Raw genomic sequence first — 20,418 nt, forward strand, 5'->3', positions numbered from 1 at the left:
CTCGTAGCTCTTTGATGTGTTTAGACAATTCGTGCCTAGTATCAATTGGCTTATAAGGCATGTCCGTTGAGACCTGTGTTCAACTATATAAATCTAGAATGGATACTCGGTCTTTGCAAGAGCAAATTGTGCAATTAAGGCGGTCTCTATTTGAGCAGGTTTAGTGTCTCTATTCTTTTATGCATCTGATACTTATAGCTATTGGTTTCTTTTAACAAACATCTGTCTATTAAAAAAAAATTGAAGGATGGATCAAGGTATCTCCTTGAAGGGCTGGGCATCATTGCTTGGATCAGTATGCAATCATTGCTGTTCTGCATTCTGATTTTGTGAAAAAATGGAAATTATGTGTAATATCCGAGCATTAGGGTAATGCAAGACCATTGAAACTCATTAAATAAAAAGATGGCAGAGTTTATACACATTATGGTGACAAATTGTATTTAATTAACTTGAGTTTATATTTCTCAAGGGATATTTTCATTGTGCAAGCATATGAAAGTTAATTTTATGAACAAACCTTAAGATGAATGCACTTGACATGTGACTGACTGGCTACTTTAAGAAGAAGCTAGGCTAATCGTGTAGATTATTTGTGGGTGAGACACTGAGACACCTCAAACTTGAAAATTTCCTGTTCAAATTCTATTAGAAATATGAATAACTTTTGTATACATCCGGTGTACAGTAATTTACTGTATATCGGGGGTCACTTTTTATTAATTTTAGGGTCACTTTTACAATTTTTTGGGTAACTTCTATCAGTAAAGCATAAATACTTCGTAACTTTTATTTATGTCAGGGTAACTTTTATTCATATTAGGGTAACTTTTGTTCATTTTAGGGGTAACTTTATAACGGATGTTCAATATTTATTGTACATCCGATTTATTTAAAAGTTTGTCTAGAGGTATTTTGCTTTGGTCTGCAATTTTAATTTCACTTCTACTGTTGGTCACATTGCTGGGAGGGTCATAGCGTCTGAGGAGGCCAGATGCATGCAGCCTTGCCGCTACCTGTAATGAACTCTTGATTAGTAGTTTGAATATTTGATGCCAATGCTGCAGGGATATCTTGATGAGCAATTTATTCAACTAGAGGAATTACAGGATGATGCCAACCCTGATTTTGTTGAGGAGATTGTAACTTCATATTACACTGATTCAGTTAGACTAATCCAAAATATCGACCAAGCACTGTGAGTATACTCTTACCTGACCAGTGATCTAATATTGGCTTCAGTCTTTGTACAGCATATTGATTGATAAATTCATACAGAGCGAAATATCCACTTGACTTTGAGAAGCTGGACAACTACATGCACCAGTTTAAGGGCAGTAGCTCAAGGTATGAATTGCTTAGTTAAACTTATGAGTAGCTTTGAATAGATGTATTTTATTTAGGAAATGGAGACATGTATTGAAATATGCATAGCAAAATTGAAGATCCATATGTTTAGTTGAACCATATATATATAGTATTTTTCTGCTGATCGACTGATGGTACTTGTTAGAGAAATCAATAAATGAAATAGTGAATATAACTCATTTTATCCCTCGCATTTGCAAATTTGCAGCATTGGAGCTAAGAAAGTAGTACTCGAATGCTCACAGTTCAGGAAATATTGTGCAGCTGGAATAGCAGAAGGGTACAATAAAATCCCAATCACACTACATTAGTAAACATTCACTAATTCATTTCCTTTAAAGTTACTTGAGTTAATCTCAACTGCAATGATTTAATGCATGGATTCCACGCGTTTGTAGGTGTGTCAAGACTTTTCAGATGATTAAGCAAGAACATGCGATGTTGAGAAAGAAACTTGAGGCTTATTTTCAGTTGTTGAGGTCAGCTGGAGGGACTTAGGAGGGCTGCCTGGCATCTGTTGTTGAGATTCACGTGTTGCTGTTACGTAGTACTCAGTAATAATGTTGTGCTAAATTTAGTTGTAGAAGCTGTCTGTACATGATATGTTTGTCGTCTCCTATGACTTAGCAGCGCAATTATATATACCAATACCACAGAAGATAAATGCAGATTTGTTTCAACTGATTTGAGTGTTACACAAGGGGTCATTCATTTCTTTGTTAGAACTCAGAAGTATAGTGTGAACGTTCAAAGTGCATGTATGTGGTCGATTGTACTTTGAGTGATATTTTGTAATGCAGTTAGCATGTCTCTTGCTACTCATCTTATGCTGCATGTAGCATGGAATGTGTATAGCAGTACTGAAAATTTGTTCACTTTTGTGTATTTTGTTGGGAAAAATAGAAATTTGCCACTGTGAGAGAGTACTTTGTATCTTATTGTTTGCTCATGCATTAAAGCTTCATCACCTTCATGGCAGAGAGTTGAGATCGAAGGCTTGATGATGTCCATGGACCGACAAAATCTTCATTGGACAAAAAAAGTTCTCAGAATCTCAGATCATAAGAAGGAATGGTCCTAGAGAATGCTTCAAAAATAAATGATAACAAATTGTTATAACTTATAAATACTTGTATAACTTTAAAAGGTTTAAATCATGTAATTGGACCTCCAATTCATTTATAGAAATCAAGTCTAAAAATTAACCAAATATTATACAAGTAGGTATTAAATTATTATTTCTTATTCCAATTCATTCCCATGTTTTTAAGGGTTTTTATTTTGAAAATCAAGCAATTATTATTTATCATGTCAAGTCATCAAATTTTCCTCATGAAACATAACATAAGATTACGAAATAGAAGAATTCAGGGAATCGTTTGATATAATTATTAGTTAAATTTTTTTAAAAAGTGCCTCAACTCAAGGCATCGCTCAATATAATCACTAGTTAAATTTTTAATAAAAAGTGTTTACATTTTCTTCTCGCATGTATTTGGATTATCATTTACGCAATTGTATTAACGTATATCACTTGGAAAATTATTATCAATTATTGTACAAAATTTAGACATTCTCGATTCTACTTGGTATTTTATTATATCTCTCATTATATGGTTTCCATTCGATTTTTTTTTCCTCATCTCACATCCCTAGCTTACTTATTACCTCACAACTTTTTTACGTAGTTATAGTACTTTTTAATTTTTCAATAAACACCACTTAGACCCTATAATCTTCACTTTATAAAATATAAATCAGTTTAGTTACAAAAATAAGGTGAAGAAAACAAAGCTTTGATATAAAAAAAGGGGGACCAACCTTAATGCCGTGTTTAAAAATTTTAAAGTGGATTTTTGTAAGGTAATAATGTTTAGGAGAAAATACAACTTTCTCATATCTCATATTGATAAACATGGAGGGCGCCCCAATTGATCTTTTTGATAAACATGAATGGTTTATCAATTGACAAACTTGTAAATAAATGGCCAAAAAATTGCATTATTCATACACCATTATAGGTTTTACAAAATTGTGCATTTTCGTGGTATAACGAAATAACTATTCTACCATAAATAGTGCATATTTTTGGTTGTTTATTTATATAAGTTGATCAAGATGATAAACTTGTATCGAGCATCTCAAGGGGTATTTTGGTCTTTTCGCGCAGGAAGTTTGGGTACTAATGTCATTTGTCAAGCCCTCATATTTACTGTAATTATTTTCTTAGAGAGAACGAGTGCATCTAGGCGCATAGCACCTATATGTTTAGCATGCATATAGGAGGGCAGTATGGGGTTTTTATTATATTTTTTCATTTGATATTTTTCTACTGTGGTACATTTTTGTGTATTATAATGTACCATTAAGGTATTAATTGTATTAATAGTACTTTTCTGTACTATTATACATGTGGTGGTACTTTTTGTTATCTTATGGCTTTGATTATTGTCTCCTAAAATACCTACCACCTATCACTTATTAGGCTGTAGTGGTGCATTTTGTCATCCTGTATATTTCTAAAACATATAGGTGCTATGCGCCAATACTTAACCAGAGAGAACCTGTGAGAAGAGGAGAGAGAGAACGAAAATGTCGGATGAGAGTGCGTGAAATACTGAGATGCTAAACATTGAAGAGCAAGAACAAGGTGATTTATTGCATTTTTGAATTTCATGCTGAATTTTCGATTATGCATTTCTCAATAAATTTTTCCCATTAATTTGCTAATTTTCAGTTTCTTCATCTGGGGTTCGTTTTCATGCAATTTCCAGCTTATACTTCCAATTCTATAACTCGAATTTAGCAGAATTCACCTGGGAAATTCGTCAGCATTGATTTACTATCAAATGGGTTAGTTTGATCTACTTGTTTCCAACTGGGGTTCTTAAATTTTGTTCTAATTTTGATCAGAACTTTACTTAATTGAAGCAAATTTGAAATTTCATTCTATAAGTTCGATTTCCAGATTTATTTTGAATTGGGTAATTAATTGATTGTGGATTTTTAGATAATTGCAGTAGCTGTTGCAACTTGATAGAATCTCATTGTTATGGATTTCTGGGTTTTCGATTATACCAAATTACACATTCTTATTCTAAGTTCTTAGCTAATTGCAGTTTACAACTTGATGGCATCTGTGTAGTGTTCATTAATTTGGTTTTTCGGTTTTCGATGTCGATTAAATTGCTTTACACATTCCTGTAGTTGGGTTCTTTCTCTGATACTCAGGAAAGTAGTGTAATATTCATATCTTCTTTGCTTGCATTGCAGATTGTTCAATGGAGGGAAAAAGTAAGCATAGGATATTGATGGTGTCAGATTTTTTCTACCCAAATTTTGGGGGTGTTGAAAGTCACATTTATTATCTATCTCAGTGTTTGCTTAAGCTTGGTCACAAGGTAAATTGTTTGTGGTTTTCTTATTAGTTATGCTGGTAGAGTGGTCATATGAAAGTAGTGAAACTCTTGGAAATCGCATTTTTGGTTATTTTGTGCAAGATTGTTAGTAGGCAGTATCGGTATCGAGTAAAGATTATCATTTTTTTTTACTGTTCCTGATTTGTGGATGTTTTATTTTATGTTGGCCCAAATTTTATGCTAAATGGTGAACTCTTGAAGTTATATATCTTTTGGATGGGAAACTATTAAAGGTTCAAGTTGGCTTAGTTGGTTGATAGGATTGTGATAATATTTCTTTACTGGTGTGTGACAAAACAATTTTGATGGTTTTTGGATAATTTGTAGGTTGTAGTTTTGACTCATTCATATGGAAATCGTTCCGGGGTGAGATATATGACGAATGGTTTGAAGGTTTATTATGTTCCATGGAAGCCTTTATTCATGCAGAGTGTATTACCCACGTTCTCTGGTACACTTCCTATTATGAGAACTATTTTTGTCCGAGAGAAGATTTCATTGGTCCATGGACATCAAGCCTTCTCAACTTTCTGCCATGAAGCTCTAATGCATGCACGTACTATGGGATATAAAGTTGTTTTTACTGATCACTCTTTGTACGGCTTTGCTGATGTCGGTAGTATACACATGAACAAAGTCCTACAATTTACCTTGGCAGATGCAACTAAAGCAATTTGTGTTTCCCATACAAGCAAGGAAAATACAGTGCTAAGGTCAGGAATTCCTGCTGAAAAGGTATATGTGGTACCAAATGCTGTTGACACTGCTATGTTTAAGCCTGCACCCGAACGACTTTCAAGAGACCAAATTGTCATTGTTGTGATAAGTAGATTGGTATACCGGAAAGGTGCAGATTTGCTTGTTGAAGTTATTCCTGAAGTTTGTCGTTTACATCCCAATGTTAGTATATGATTTTTTTATATGTTTTGGAATTAGCATTAATGTTTGTCCTCTTAGGTCAGAACTTGTCTCAATTCAAACTTGGTTTTGAATTATTTTTTTTCATGCATAGATATTTGATACATAATTCAATTGCTCTACATCTTTGTTTTTTATTGTAAATAATTGTTATCAACTGATCATCTCAGGTTCGTTTCATTGTTGGAGGTGATGGTCCGAAAAGAGTACGGCTAGAAGAGATGCGAGAAAAACATTCTCTTCAAGATAGGGTTGAAATGTTGGGTGCCGTTCCACATTCTCAAGTTCGATCTGTGTTAATCTCTGGACATATATTCTTGAACAGGTAACTTTTGTCTCCTTTAGAATATGAGGGAGAGAAAATTTCTCTTATTTAGGAGGATCTGCTTGTTTTTGTACCTCTGGACTCTACTTAGGATTTGAGGAAGTGTTAAATTTCTTGCTGGCCTTTCATTTTCAGGGTTTTTCCTAGCAGCTATTTTCTTATATTTGGGATAAATAATATATGCTTGATTTCATGTAACAAATGGAGACTGGTTTTCAAATGGTTTAAAAATTTATACAGTATTTGAGTTCAATATGAGAAATCATGAGTCGATAGATGGCAGTTGTCTTTCTTCCAACAGATCAAGCTGAGGACTACAGTTGATTAAATTTGTCTACCTTAGCTACACTTGATGAGTTGCTTGCTGAGGAAAAAACCCGATTACTCTTCATGAGTTTCTGATGTTGATACGAGCATTTCATTTGGTAATCTACATATTTTGGAAGTGAATAGTTGAACACTTAAATTTGAGTTATTCTTCTAATTTGATTGGGGAATTTTGGAAGTAATTGAACCTAGATGTTCCTAATTCCTTAAGTATTTGATTGAGTTTGCAAGATTGGTTGAAAATTCCCTTTTAGCCAGTACCTTGTTTCTAAGAATCGTGTTTTACTGATTCACCAGAGTAAAAATCAATCAATGAGGAACTTTGTTTATTTCATTCGCTTTGTTTGCAGTTATGTAGTTTGTTGACCCGATTTGGTGCTGTTGAAGTTAAGGCTTACCAATAGTGAAGGCTAGAGCCTTACGAGAAATCTTGAAGCTCTTTATCATAGAACTTAATAGAAGTAATATATTATTCACCTGGGCTGAGTCATATGATCTTTTAGTTCCCATATATGTAATGCTTAAGTTTTGGAGCTTCCTTTTTTCTTTACCTTTCTGCAGTTGTTTTGACCTTCCTGATGTTCTAACATCCATTGTTGTCTTCGTGTTTTCCACCATCTGATTTCTCTGCTTTGAATTTCTGGACAGCTCTTTAACCGAAGCATTTTGCATAGCTATATTGGAAGCAGCTAGTTGTGGATTATTAACAGTCAGCACACGTGTAGGAGGTGTCCCTGAGGCAAGTTTTATGAGTTTTTTTTTTTATTTTTTTTTATTTTTATTATGCATCAGTCTGCATCTCCCTTCATGTTTTTGCATCCTCGCCTTTCAACCAGCCTTAGTCTGTTACTATGATTCAAACTAAATCTTTTACTTTGAAGAGATATATATGTGTGGGCTAAATACTAGGTATGGATGGATCAATGTATGATTATATTTTCATTACCCGTGCAAATTTCCCCTTTTTACTTATTAGGTTTTGCCAGATGACATGATTGTACTTGCAGAACCAGATCCTAGAGTTATGGTGCAGGCTGTTGGAAAGGCGATAACCATGCTCCCTAACATTGATCCGCAAGTTATGCATCTTCGAGTGAGTACAGTAACTTATATGATTGTATTAGTTCCACCACCCCCTCCCCGGATCCCTTCTTTTCTCTCTGCTGATTTAATTATTTCCTGCTGCTGCTAGATGAAAAAATTATATAGTTGGCATGATGTTGCTAAGAGAACAGAGAGAGTCTATGAGCGGGCTCTGAAGTGTGCTGATCAGAATCTTCTTGAACGGCTTTCAAGGTAATGCTTGATAAATATGCATGCTTCAATGGTAGCGTGTAAGCTAAACCTTTGAAAGACATAACTGAATGGTGTGCTCAATATCTCTTTCATGTTTAAATTCTATGCTGTTAATTCAGTCTATTGTTAAAACAAGACAAAGAGAGCAGAAAGTCATCATTTGCATGGTGGAAACTGATGAAAGAGTGCTGTATCTTCTTAATTTGGACAACAAAGTCTGTTGTGATTGCATCGGCAGTTTTTCCCTAGCCCTTTATGCTTGACTAAAAAATGATCAGATGTTACAATACTTACAAATGCATTATCCCGAGCCCAATTAATGTTGATATACTGGTTCACTGTTTTTTTTTTTTTTTTTTTTGGTTCTCTTGGATCATTTCAGTCTGTTATCCTTATAATCTTTTTGGCAGATTGCAAGATAAAGTTAAGAGTGACAATTCTTTTTCTTTTGATCGATTTAAAATTAAACAGGTACCTTGCTTGTGGTGCATGGGCAGGCAAACTTTTCTGCTTGGTTATGATTATCAATTATCTTTTTTGGTGTCTGTTGAAACTATGGCAGGTATTTACTCACCTCCAACATTGTATTTGAATTTTAATTGTTTTGACATTATAATCTTTTCATATTACGACATTTTGCTTTCAGCCTGACGAGGAGATTGAGGAGGCTCCAGATGTTCAATTATCTCATCAGCTGGAAGATTTATCAGAGCAATCTACTCTGAACAGAAACACGGAACGACATTAGATTTGTCTTCTGTACATAATTGATAAATTCATCACTAGTTCATCGCTGGACGCTCACGTATGTCAATCTACAGCAAATTTTATATACAGCACATTGCAAAGAAGTCCACCTGTAGGCGTTTGTACTTTGTACTTTCTAACTTTCTATTACTATTGGACATCCTAATTTTTCTTTTACTTTTTGTAACAGTTTTGTGGTTAATGCTCTATACTTTGTATGTCCATAGGCGCAGTGTAAGTAATTTATCTGATGATTTAACCAAAAACCACAGAGTGTTTCATTTTGTCAAGTTTCAAGGATTGTTGAAGATAGTTCATAATATAAATTCTTCAGACTTCAGGTGTATTTATTGTTGTAATTTTTTTTCTAGTATATATATATTCGATAAAAAATCTTTAGCTATAATATACTAAGTAAAAAACTTGATTTATAAAGTTAAAACAAATTACATACTTGTACTCTTTCAAAAGAAACAATTAAATACTTGTACTAAATCAAATTAGCCAATGTACAATATTGACATGACAATTACTCTGATTTAAGAGAGTTCAGTTGCATTTAATCAAATGAAACGTTTCATTTTCACAGGAATATTTCCATCTTCTCATGGTTAACTACATACATTTATATGCAAGTATGACTTAATTGCAAATTAATCAACACCCCTTCGCTTCCTCTTCCATTCTCACGTAACTGTAATTCTAGACTGACTACCTTAAAACACCCTGTAATTCTATAAATACCAACCCCTTCACTCCATTATTCTTCACATCACTCTCTCTCTCACACACACACGAACACGAGCACGCGTGTAGAAACACCTACCATGGCACAGTCCCTAAGGATCCTCACCACAATTGTCGTATTACTCACAATATGCTTTTTAACAATCACCAATGCACGTCCTATACTTGTTGATCTTAGTCCTACTGAGTCGAGCACGTTAGTGGCTCGACTAAGCTTGGCAGGCCACTCGACGAGCTGCTGGGAGTCCTTGTTTAAGCTCCAATCTTGCTCAGGGGAGGTGTTCCAGTTTTTCTATGATGGAAAAACATATTTGGGCTCAGATTGTTGTCATGCAATCATTGTCATAGTCCAAGATTGTTGGCCCGCTATGCTCGGCTCATTGGGCTTTACTCCTGAGGAGGGTGATATTCTTAAGGGCTATTGTGATGCTGAGGAGAACAACCCAAGCCCAAAGCCTCCAAGCCCACCTCACGCTCCCGGGCCCGTTAAGGAAGAAGTGATGGATTAGGATTAATTAATCATGTTTAGTAAATCTTTGATAATTATTAGTTTGTATTTGGTCCAAAATGTCTGAATCCTTTTTGAGCAAGTATTTCCTGATGTTTCTTGTTTAGGTATTGGCTAAAGATGAGGGTATGTTAGGTAAGACAACTTAAAAGGAAACGACCTTAGTTTTTTGCATAATAAAGTTTTGATCTCGATCATATTAATTGCTCTTGTTTTGCTTCACTATTTGAAAGTTCAATAAAAAATCTCTTTAAGTTATTGTTTTTTGTTTTTTTTTTTTTTACTCGAGTTTTATTTATTTCATGCTTGTTAGTTTGAAATTTGCAATTAATCTCTCTTGATACTCTGAAAAACTGTTTGTATAAATGCTTTCTCTTATTATCATGCGTATTATTGTCTTTTGCAACTTCCTAAAGACATATTTTTCCGTAATAGGAAAGAGATGAGACAAAAAGTAATGTAAATGCGTGATTTACAAAAGTGACATTAAAGTTATATCAATTGTAAGTGAAAACAAATCTAAAAGCAAAAGATAAAGTGATTAAACAGAGAAGGAAAGAAAAGGAAATATTGAACAGACCCTTCAAAGTATGAAATAATTAATCTCTTGAATAAGACAAGACTACTAGTCCACTACTAGTCTACCACCAAAGTTGTGCTTAAATTATGTAAATTAACTGTTTTTGGTTATCTTTCTTTAAAAAAAAAATTAAAAAAAAAAAACCTGTTTTTTTTTGTTTTTTTTTTTTTTTTTTTTTTTTTTGACAAGACGAACTAAAAAAAGAACTACTGAAAAGAACAAAAACAACTAAAAGGACCAGAACAAAAACCGGCGACGACGAGCCTGAATAGCCAACCAATGAGCCGGAGCCACCCACTGACGAGGAACCCTCCGAAGTTCACAAGCTGAGAACCTAAGGATGATATTCCTAATGTCCTGAATCAACCAGATGCAAGAAATGTCTCGACCTTCTTTATTTTGAAGAAAAGAAAATAAAGTCGAGCAGTCAGTGTAGAGCAACAAACGCCTGAAACCACGACGATCAGCAGCCTTGAGAGCCCAGAGACAAGCCTGTAATTCTGAGTGTAGAGCAGAGGAAGAGAGGAAAGCTCTAGAACCACCACCAAATACCATATCCGAACCTGGGTCGCGAAAAATCCAACCAGCTCCTGCAGCGCTATCATGAGCTGTAAAAGCTCCATCGAACACCAAGCAAATATCATATGTAAACCCAGAAGGACCTTGGAGACAGCAGGACGAAAAGGAGGATCTAGACCTAGGACATAGTCTTGCACTGGACAAGAGAGCTGAAGCTTTACAATCCTGAACTGCGAGGCCTCGAGAGACCCAATCTTGCATAATGTGAATAACAAGAGCAGGAGAAAGCACAGCTTGTCGGAACACTTTATGATTACGAGCAATCCAAATTGCCCATAAAAAAGAAACCAAATTCATTAAAAGCTCCCAAGACTTAGTTTGTCGCAAAGATAACACCTGGTCTACAAACCATATAGTGAATGGTTGATCTTGGCGTACAACAAGCGACTGAATATTTGGAACAGTCGTCCAAAGAGTGGAAACAAAAGGGCAGTCACGAAACAGATGATCGATCGTCTCCTGATTACCAAGACAAAGGACACATGTTGGATCCGCTGGAATCCCTCTTGCCTGTAGAACCCCATTGAGAGGCAAAGCGTTATGGAGAAATTTCCAACAAAAACACTGCAACTTTGGTAAAAGTGGCAAACTCCAAAAGAACTTCCACCATGAAGTAGGGAAGGAAGTTACTCCACCCGAGTGATTAAGCTTGCGAAGCAGCATAGCATAGGCAGACTTGGTAGTGAAATTGCCATCCCTTGAGAATTTCCAATAAACAAAATCATCCATCGGCCTACTAGGGCGTTCCATAGCCAAAATACGACTGGTCGTGGAAGAGTCAAAAAGCTGATGAACTAAAGTCGAGTCCCACGCGTAAGAACGCGGATTAATGATAGAAGAAACATGAGACGGAAGAGGCGCCTCACTATTGTCACGGAAAGAGAGAGGTTCCCCAGGAACCCAAGAGTCCTCAAGAATTCGAACCTGAGAGCCAGAACCAACCTTCCAAGCTATACCATCAGACAACACTGACAGACCTTGCAACAACCCCCGACAACCCCAAGAAGACTCAGGAATTGCCCTCGTCTGAAAAGAACGAAGAGAAGGATACTTTGCTGAAAGGAGCCTGGAAACAAGAAGCTGAGGGTGATGATGAATACGCCAACATTGACGAGCCAGGAGAACAGAGTTGAAAGAACCTAGACGTCGAATGCCAAGACCTCCCATCCCTTTAGGAAGGTGTAAAAGAGTTTTAGAACGTAAAGCAAGCCCTCGAGACTGAGAATCCGACTTCCACCAGAAGCGGGCCAAAAGATTATCCACTTTGGAACATATCGAAGAAGGAATCTTAAACACCGAAAGAACATGATTGAACGAGGCAACCAAAACCGAGTTTATGATAACCAACTTCGCAGCTGAGGAAAGACCCAAGGAGGCAAAACTTGTCAAACGCTTAACCACCTTGTCAATGAGAAAACCAAAATCAGCAACTTTACTATGGCCTAACTCCACCGGTAAGCCTAAATATGAACCCAAGGTAGGCTTATGCTGAAGCCTCAAACTTTGAGCAAGGAAATCACGATAGTCTGTCGGAGTATTAGGGCTAAACTTAACAAAAGATTTCTGAAGATTAATCACCTGACCTGACAAAGAACAGAATTCTGATAATAGGGCCGTAAGATTCTCACAGGCCTTGGGAGTAATCTGCAAGAATAATAAGGAATCGTCGGCGAAAAACAGGTGAGAAATTGCAGGAGCTCCACGAGAAATATGTATTCCTTTAAAAAGAGAGTCTCGTTCCGCCTTGCGGAGCATAGCAGACAGAACCTCCATACAAAGAACAAACAGATAGGAGGATAGAGGATCGCCTTGACGAAGACCACAATGAGGTTGAAAAGCCCGAAGAGGGTTACCATTTACTAGAACCTGGTAAGAAACTGTTGAAACACATTGACGGATAATGTGAATCCAATAAGGAGGAAACCCGTAAGCTTGAAGCAACCGAAATAGGAAATCCCAATTGACCCTGTCATAGGCTTTATTCATATCTAACTTGATAGCTGCATAGAAGCTCTTTTTCGCTTTTGATTTGTTCATATAGGTAAGAACCTCATGAGCAATCAGCGCATTATCCGAAAGAAGACGGCCCGGAACAAATGCATTCTGATAATCTGCTACCAAACTAGGTAATACCTGACGAAGACGACCCGTAAGACACTTCGCAACACACTTATAAATCACATTACATAAACCTATTGGGCGGTATTGAGAAATAACTTCCGGATTATCCACTTTCGGAAGTAAAGCCAAGAACGTACGATTCCAATCCTTCAAAAGATAACCATGAGCAAAGAAGTATTGTACTGCTGCAACCATTGAAGGACCCACTATATCCCAAAGAGTTTTGAAAAAAGCTGACGGAAAACCATCTGGACCAGGGGACTTGCTATCATCAATGCTGAAAATCGCAGTTTTAATTTCGTCCGACGAAAAAGGCGTCATGAGAAAACCTTGTTGAGCAGAAGACAGAGAGGGTAATTGAAGGTTTTCCCACCACTCTGTATCATAACCAGATGTATGATCAGAGGCCGAATAGAGATCTTTGTAAAACTCCAGGGTCATAGAAGCAATTCGATCAGGCTCGCGATGCCAACAACCAGAAGAATCTCGAAGACCTGAGATCCTATTTCTTCTCTTCCTGGACTGAACTGAGGAGAACAAAAGACGAGAATGTGAATCCCCCAAAGCATCCCATTTAAGCTTTGCTCGTTGTTGACAGAACATGTAAGCTGCTTGAGCTTCAGCTACCCATGCACCGCCGGAGCAGAATAAAAAACCTGTTTTTGGTTATCTTAAAGACAAAGGAATTGGAACGGGTAGGTAATGTATTAGGTAGTCATTTTAAACTCGTCTCTGCAAAATTGTATACAAAGAATGATAAATACTGAGTATGATCTTATTGTTTTATAAAATACTGCCTCCGTTACATATTACAGTATTTGCAATGATTTGACATAAAGAAGAGAGGGAAAATGTCTAATAGGTATAGTACACAAATTTTCTTATGCTCGTTGATGTCTCATAGCATGACTCGAATTTGTAGTCTTAAAATTACATGCATGTTAAGTTTCTCACCATTTTAAAGTTTTTTTTTTTTTTTTTTTTTTTTTTTTTTTTTTTTTATTTTTTTTTTTTATCAACTTTACTTGCTTGATCTTCCAATTCTATATAGCTATGTAATAATATTGAAATTAATTTAGATCGATTGTAATATGTATCAATGTATAAACCCAAATTAACATGTAGAAGCTTTATATGATTTTAAAGTCCCAATACTTAAAATAGAAATTTAATATAAAAAGTAACGATAATTTCTCCGTTAACCTTGTATTCATATATATTTCCACGTCAAATCGAAACCACTTATAAAAACGATCATAACAATATTGTAAGTTTGTAACACATCACATACATCGATCACAATAAGCAACAACTCGTGGCAAATTTAGTCAATCGTTATTATCCTTACTTGTAGACTCCATCATGACTAATTGAGAAATCGTACCTTACCAAGTTACTTGGTATATACTTAAGCATGAGTGCAAGAACTACAAATGGCCCCACCCCACGGGTAAAACAGGCATAGTGCATGATTGTTCAATCATCAATGCATAACATCCACAATACATATATATTCTTAAATATGATTTTATTGAACTATGTACTTTTATGTAGCACGAAATATATAATTGGACTCACCTAATTATATTGTTTTAAGAGTTTAGGGAAGAAATATAAAATGAGAGGTACAGAAGATGTTATTAATTACAAGTTTTCTGATGTTGATGAAGATCAACTATTTGATGATGATGGCAATCCCAAAAGAACTGGTAATACCTTCTTTTTCTTTCTTTTTTTTTTGCTATTTATTATTTGATTTGGAATTTAGGCCCTTCTTGTATCAGGTATGTACGATCTCAATATAGTAAGCTCTACCATATCCTTTATGGAATACGGCATTGTCGTTGTTGTTAGTTGTTGTCGTTGTCGTTGTTGTAATGGGTTTGGGAGTGATGAAAAACTTATAAAAGAAAGAAAAAAAAGGTTACATATTTTATATAGGCAATTATGGTAAGTAATATTGCAGTGGTATATACTAATACACGACCAATTAGTTGTAATTCCGTGTAAATTTTAAATGAAGTACTTTGTACGGAATATGAAATAAGTCAGTCACATGTTCTAGTGATTAGTCGTTTGGTTGAAGTGTTGAACTATAGAAGTAAAATTTCACAAAGTCTTTCTCATGTAAAATAATTTGATTGTTTCGTAGTAATTATTGGAGATCGTTGTTTGGTTCAAGATGCGAAGTTACTTAGGGCAACCTAGGTTATTAAAACCAACATTATGATATAGCTATTTGATAATTTTGCAGGGACTTTATGGACAGCAAGTGCACACATTATAACAGCAATCATAGGATCCGGAGTTCTTTCACTAGCATGGGGCACGGCACAGCTTGGATGGGCAGGGGGACTCGTGACACTAGTAACGTTTTCGTTCATCACGTATTATACTTCAAATTTCCTAGCTGATTGTTACAGATTCCCTGATCCTGTCACTGGTAAAAGAAATCATTCATATATGGAAGAGGTTCGCGCCAATTTAGGTACCATCCCTCTACAGGGGTTATACATAGCGCGTATGACCTTAGTTCATCGGATTTTTTCCCCTGAATGACCTTAAGTTTTTGATCATTTTTAGGCAGAGTAAACTGCATTGCTTGTGGGATAGTGCAGTATGCCAATTTAAGTGGAATGGTAATTGGTTACACGATTACTGCATCAATAAGCATGGTGTAAGTCCATCTATTCCGAGTTCAATCTCAGTTTTTGAATCAATTGAATGCACGTTAAAAGTGTATGTAGTTGCATTAAGCTAGCCAATTTATGTTCATTGTCGAAAATTTTAATTTACAGGGCAGTGCACAAGTCTAACTGCTTTCACAGAAAAGGCCATTCTGCTTCTTGCAAGTTTAGCAATAATCCTTATATGATTGGTTTGGGAATATTTGAGATATTTTTGTCACAAATTCCTAACTTTCATAAGCTCACATATTTGTCAACTGTTGCCGCGATTATGTCTTTTGGGTATTCCTCAATAGGCATTGGACTTGCTCTTGCTAGGATCATCTCAGGTAATTTATCTACCTTTAATAGCGCGATAAGCTGATATTAGTGATGTCTAATTGAAATTTCAGCGAGTGATTACATTAATTTGATTGGGTAGGCAAAGGAGGGAGGACAACTTTAACTGGAGTGGAGGTAGGCTTAGATGTAAAAGTTGCTGATAAAGTATGGCGGACATGTAGAGCCCTTGGAGATATCGCGTTTACATACAGTTTCTCTGCTGTCCTTGTCGAAATACAGGTGATTTTTAGTGCATCTAGCCTATGTTTCAATGAAAACTTATGTCCATTTTTCTGATTATGTACAAAAATATATAACAATGACTTACTAAAGTCTGTGACATGTTCTTAGGATACGCTAAAATCGGAACCACCAGAGAATAAGGTGATGAAGAAGGCCAATGCAATATCAGTGTTCACAACCACAACATTTTACATGTTGTGTGGTACCTTAGGCTATGCTGCATTTGGGAATGATGCACCTGGTAACATGTTAACTGGATTCGGGTTTTACGAGCCTTTTTGGCTAGTAGACTTGGCCAACATCTTCATCGTTATTCATTTAGCGGGCGCATATCAGGTATGAAACAACAATATATTCAACAATTAATCGCGGTTATAACTTGTAAGTGATATAGGTCACTTGCATATAGTATTTTATATACTCTCCTAATATGTGTATTTAATTGGGAAATGATACTCTCGAGTGCATCATATATATGGTGCAATTGTATTATGAAGTAGAATTTTATGTTTTATCTTATTTAAAGGTAAAGAGAAGGGTCTTATCGAATCAGAACCTCTCACATGTTAACTCAGTTTAGGTTTTATGAAGTAAATATTTATAAGTACATATGTATTTAACTCGAAATTTTCTATGATGGGCCAGATATTTACTCAGCCTGTATTCTTATTGATCGAGTCATCGGCCCAGAAGAAATGGCCCAACTCAATGTTTGTCAACTCAGAGTGCCCCATCAAAATTGGCAACAAAACAGTGTTAAGCCTAAACTTACTTAGGCTAACTTCAAGGACCATGTTTGTGGTGTTAGCAACCACATTAGCAATGGCAATGCCCTTCTTCAATGACTTCCTCTCGCTGCTCGGATCAATCGGATTTTGGCCACTGACCGTATATTTCCCAGTGGAGATGCACATTGCTCAAAGAAAGATCAAAAGACGGTCAATGAAGTGGTGTATGTTACAACTTCTTAACTTCCTCTGCTTGCTTGTTTCCTTGGCTGCTGCTGCTGGGTCTATCCAGGGTGTTAGCCAAGGTCTTCGTACGTCCAAGCCTTTTCAGTATAAAGTATAAAATACCAAGTAATAAACTTGGTTTTTCGAATGAAGTTATAACAAGTCTTGTATCAACTATACACCTCTACCATGATTACCATCTAATTGTTGATATTAATAATAACCTTATTGTAATGATATTATCCGGACTTCCTAATATTTTATTTTACTTACCTTTATTATCCATGTTATGAATGTATCCAAGCAACAATATTGACATGACAATTAGCATAGGTCGCACCCAGTCAAAGAGAGTACAATTGCTTACATTTCTCATGGTTAATTTCCATACATTTATAAAAGAAATTAAAATGGTTTTATCTCTACATTCTCAAATACATAGACACACACACGAACGTGTTTCGGAGTTTGTACAAACACATATCATGGAACAATCTATAAGAATCCTTACCACAATAGTGGTAGACTGGTAGTAGTAACAATATGCACTTTAACAAGGACTAAAGCACGTCGGGTATTTTTAGGGTAAAAGAGGTCTAATACAGTGTGATGCCACGTCCTATACTTGTTGATCTAAGCCCTATCGACTATCGAGTCGAGCATGTTAGTGGTTCGACTTAGGGCCTGTTCTGATTGACTCAATCTAGATGAACTAAACTGAACTGATATGAACTAGACTAAATTGAACTTATTAGAGCTGAACTGAACTGAACTGAATATTTTATGAGAGAAGGAAATTAAGATAAAAACTGATCTGAACAGAACTTATTGGAGTTGAACTGAACTGAAAATAAGCCGAAGTGAACAGACACTAAATTTGGCCGGCCATTCAATGAGTTGCTGGGAGTCCTTGTTTAAGTTCCAATTTTGCTCAGGGGAGGTTGTTCCAGTTTTTCTATGATGAAAAAACCTATTTGGGCTCAGATTGTTGTCATGCAATTATTATCATAGTCCATAACTGTTCGCCTGCTATTGGGCTTCATCCAAGTCCACCTCACGCTCCCAGGCCCATTAAGGTTAGAGGGATGGATTAAGGTTAATTAAACTTGTTTAGTTAATCTTTAAATAAAATTATTATAAGTTAGATTTATTTTTTATTAGTTCAACATGTATGAGTCCTTTTTGAGTAAGGATTTTATTGGTATTTCTTTTTTAGGTGTTGACTAATGATGAGGATTTGTAAATAAGATAATCCAGTTAAAAAGAAATGAGCTTTCGCTATAGCTATCTAATTGTTATTTACGTAATAAAATTTTGATCTTCTTGATAGTAATATTTTTTTTGTTGTTTTGCAACGCAATTAAAATTTCAATCAATTCTTTGGTTTTACTGTATTTTTTTATTTTTAGGGCCTGTTCACATTTACTTAATTTCAGTTCAGTTCAGTTCAGTTCAGTTCCAATCAGTTCAGTTCAATTCAGTTCAGCTCTTAATTTCCCTCTCACATAAAATATTCATTTCAGCTCAATTCAGTTCAGTTCAGTTCCAATCAGTTCAGTTCAGTTCAGTTCAGCTCAGTTCAGTAAATATGAACAAGCCCTTAGTTTGAAAGAAAGATAAATAAGAAGTTAAGATAGAGTCTTCTTTCAAGAATATACCCTGCTTATCACAATCAATTCTATAATTGTTGTTGCTACTTCGAATATTACTTTCTTTTTTTTTTCTTTTTTTTATTTCATAATATATGTTTGTAATTTTTAAATTGCAATTGATCTCTTTGATTAAACGAACATATATATTAAATATGGTTTGTATAAAATTTTCCATCTTGTAAAGTCTATTAATGAGGGACGTTAATAATTGAATACGGATTAACATATACTCGTATTGTCAATATCATCGATGTCTTTTTGTAACCTCGACCTAAACATCCGGAGTGAAAATTAATCATTTATTTATGCTTTTCTGTAATAGGGAAACGATGAAATGATGAGAAACTCAAAAGTAATGAGAATATGTGACCTACTAATAAATGTGGTATAAAAAGTAGCACAAAAGATAAAGTGTATAAAAAAGAAGCAAGAAAAGGGTAAATTGAATAAATCCTTCAAGGAATGAAATAATTTTTGACTAAGACATGAGTACTAGTCCACTATACCAACTTTGTGCTTAGCAAGTTAGCATATGATAACTCTTTTTTTAAATAAATCTTTGAAGACCATGGAATTTGGAAGAGGTTGGTCACTTGGTCCTAGTACTCCTAGATGAGGTAGTCATATCAAAAGTGGGCCTCTTAATGTAACATAACATTTGTCCCTTCAAAATTGGATCCATTGATTGATTAAAATGGTTTCGTTGTTTTATAAAAATGTAAATTTTTTATTTCTGTAAACAAAAAGTTTGAATTTTCTAAGGTCCACTAGGACCACTACATTTTATTCCTCCAAATTTGGATACAATGATTGATTAAAAATTTAAAATGCTTTTGTTGTTTTATAAACGTTTATTCTTTTTATTTTGAGAAAATTATTATTTAAATATTTTAAGGTCTAAGCTTGAGAGTATGATTCGAATTTCTAATCTTTTTAATTTTGACGAAGACTCGAATTTCTAATCTCAAAATGACATGGTGAGTTCATCACCATTTTCAATTTTTTCATCAAGCTTGTTTTGTTGATTATATTTTCCTAATACTAACTACATACAAGTATATGTTATAATATTGAATAAAACTTAGATTGTACATTTGCATATGCCCAATTTTAAGTACCATGTAAAAGCCCCTATATCCCCTATTAGGTTAGGTTAAGATTTATCTTGAATAATTCTTTGCATAAAAACATTTTTTTTTTTTTTAAAAAAAAGGGTGTACATTAGTTGTAAAAATAACTTAAAATGATAAAAAAAAAAAATAAATAAATAAATAAAATTGCACCAATATTACTAAGATTTACCTTGATATATATAAATAAAAGTTCTTTACGTTTCTAATAATAAAGTTACTTCTATTTTCCTCACCAAAAAAATATATAATAATAATAATAATAATAATAATAATAATTACTTCTTTAAACTATATAAGTAGTTTAATGTGTATTAGTGTATTACTATACTCTTATTAGAAGGTAATTGTATTACTACCATTATAAAACTTTCCTACATATAATCTATTTACAAATAAATCAAATCAGGTTAACTTTGAAGTTGCCCTCAAATTAAAAAAAAAAAGGTCGAAAGTTACTAGAAATTGACTAAATGTTACTGTACTTACATGTGTTC

At 34.8% G+C, this 20,418-nt stretch overlaps 3 protein-coding genes across 5 annotated transcripts; all 3 read left to right on the plus strand.

Moving 5' to 3' along the window:
• Positions 1 to 2,301, plus strand: LOC145594782 (histidine-containing phosphotransfer protein 4-like). Of its 2 annotated transcripts, none has more exons than XM_081651116.1 (5): positions 1 to 158; positions 1,068 to 1,198; positions 1,279 to 1,347; positions 1,577 to 1,678; positions 1,767 to 2,301. In XM_081651116.1, coding segments are annotated over exons 1-5 (402 nt in total). In that variant the 5' UTR covers positions 1 to 59; the 3' UTR covers positions 1,768 to 2,301. The 2 variants fall into 2 exon arrangements, with proteins under 2 accessions (XP_081507242.1, XP_081507241.1); XM_081651115.1 differs by having other exon boundaries at positions 1,577 to 1,648.
• A 1,630-nt stretch (positions 2,302 to 3,931) lies between these two features.
• LOC145594736 (phosphatidylinositol N-acetylglucosaminyltransferase subunit A-like) lies at positions 3,932 to 8,705 on the plus strand. 2 transcript variants are annotated; one of them, XM_081651071.1, is made up of 10 exons: positions 3,932 to 4,018; positions 4,143 to 4,221; positions 4,642 to 4,769; positions 5,115 to 5,687; positions 5,876 to 6,030; positions 7,006 to 7,096; positions 7,334 to 7,450; positions 7,550 to 7,653; positions 8,125 to 8,215; positions 8,300 to 8,705. In XM_081651071.1, the coding sequence occupies exons 2-10, from the start codon at positions 4,218 to 4,220 to the stop codon at positions 8,399 to 8,401; spliced, it is 1,365 nt and encodes a 454-aa protein (XP_081507197.1). In that variant the 5' UTR covers positions 3,932 to 4,018; positions 4,143 to 4,217; the 3' UTR covers positions 8,402 to 8,705. The 2 variants fall into 2 exon arrangements, with proteins under 2 accessions (XP_081507197.1, XP_081507196.1); XM_081651070.1 differs by having other exon boundaries at positions 3,933 to 4,018; positions 4,106 to 4,221.
• A 5,825-nt stretch (positions 8,706 to 14,530) lies between these two features.
• On the plus strand, positions 14,531 to 17,378 carry LOC145594580 (amino acid permease 6-like). Its single transcript, XM_081650899.1, has 7 exons — positions 14,531 to 14,644; positions 15,190 to 15,423; positions 15,519 to 15,612; positions 15,734 to 15,951; positions 16,044 to 16,183; positions 16,295 to 16,522; positions 16,832 to 17,378. The coding sequence occupies exons 1-7, from the start codon at positions 14,554 to 14,556 to the stop codon at positions 17,255 to 17,257; spliced, it is 1,431 nt and encodes a 476-aa protein (XP_081507025.1). The 5' UTR covers positions 14,531 to 14,553; the 3' UTR covers positions 17,258 to 17,378.
• The last annotated feature ends 3,040 nt before the right edge of the window (positions 17,379 to 20,418 follow it).

The sequence above is a fragment of the Chenopodium album genome, chromosome 19 (assembly GCF_948465745.1).
Source record: "Chenopodium album chromosome 19, dcCheAlbu1.1, whole genome shotgun sequence".
Classification (NCBI taxonomy): domain Eukaryota; kingdom Viridiplantae; phylum Streptophyta; class Magnoliopsida; order Caryophyllales; family Amaranthaceae; genus Chenopodium; species Chenopodium album.

What these genes read in the sequence shown, in the direction of transcription:
- LOC145594782 (XM_081651115.1), top strand. Translation starts at nt 60, where the DNA reads ATGTCCGTTGAGACCTGTGTTCAACTATATAAATCTAGAATGGATACT. An exon ending in GGCGGTCTCTATTTGAGCAG is followed by an intron (nt 159 to 1,067) that starts GTTTAGTGTCTC and finishes CCAATGCTGCAG; the next exon opens with GGATATCTTGATGAGCAATT. An exon ending in TTTAAGGGCAGTAGCTCAAG is followed by an intron (nt 1,348 to 1,576) that starts GTATGAATTGCT and finishes GCAAATTTGCAG; the next exon opens with CATTGGAGCTAAGAAAGTAG.
- LOC145594736 (XM_081651071.1), top strand. An exon ending in TGCTTAAGCTTGGTCACAAG is followed by an intron (nt 4,770 to 5,114) that starts GTAAATTGTTTG and finishes GATAATTTGTAG; the next exon opens with GTTGTAGTTTTGACTCATTC. An exon ending in GGACATATATTCTTGAACAG is followed by an intron (nt 6,031 to 7,005) that starts GTAACTTTTGTC and finishes ATTTCTGGACAG; the next exon opens with CTCTTTAACCGAAGCATTTT.
- LOC145594580 (XM_081650899.1), top strand. Translation starts at nt 14,554, where the DNA reads ATGAGAGGTACAGAAGATGTTATTAATTACAAGTTTTCTGATGTTGAT. An exon ending in AGAGGTTCGCGCCAATTTAG is followed by an intron (nt 15,424 to 15,518) that starts GTACCATCCCTC and finishes GATCATTTTTAG; the next exon opens with GCAGAGTAAACTGCATTGCT. An exon ending in ATTTAGCGGGCGCATATCAG is followed by an intron (nt 16,523 to 16,831) that starts GTATGAAACAAC and finishes ATGATGGGCCAG; the next exon opens with ATATTTACTCAGCCTGTATT.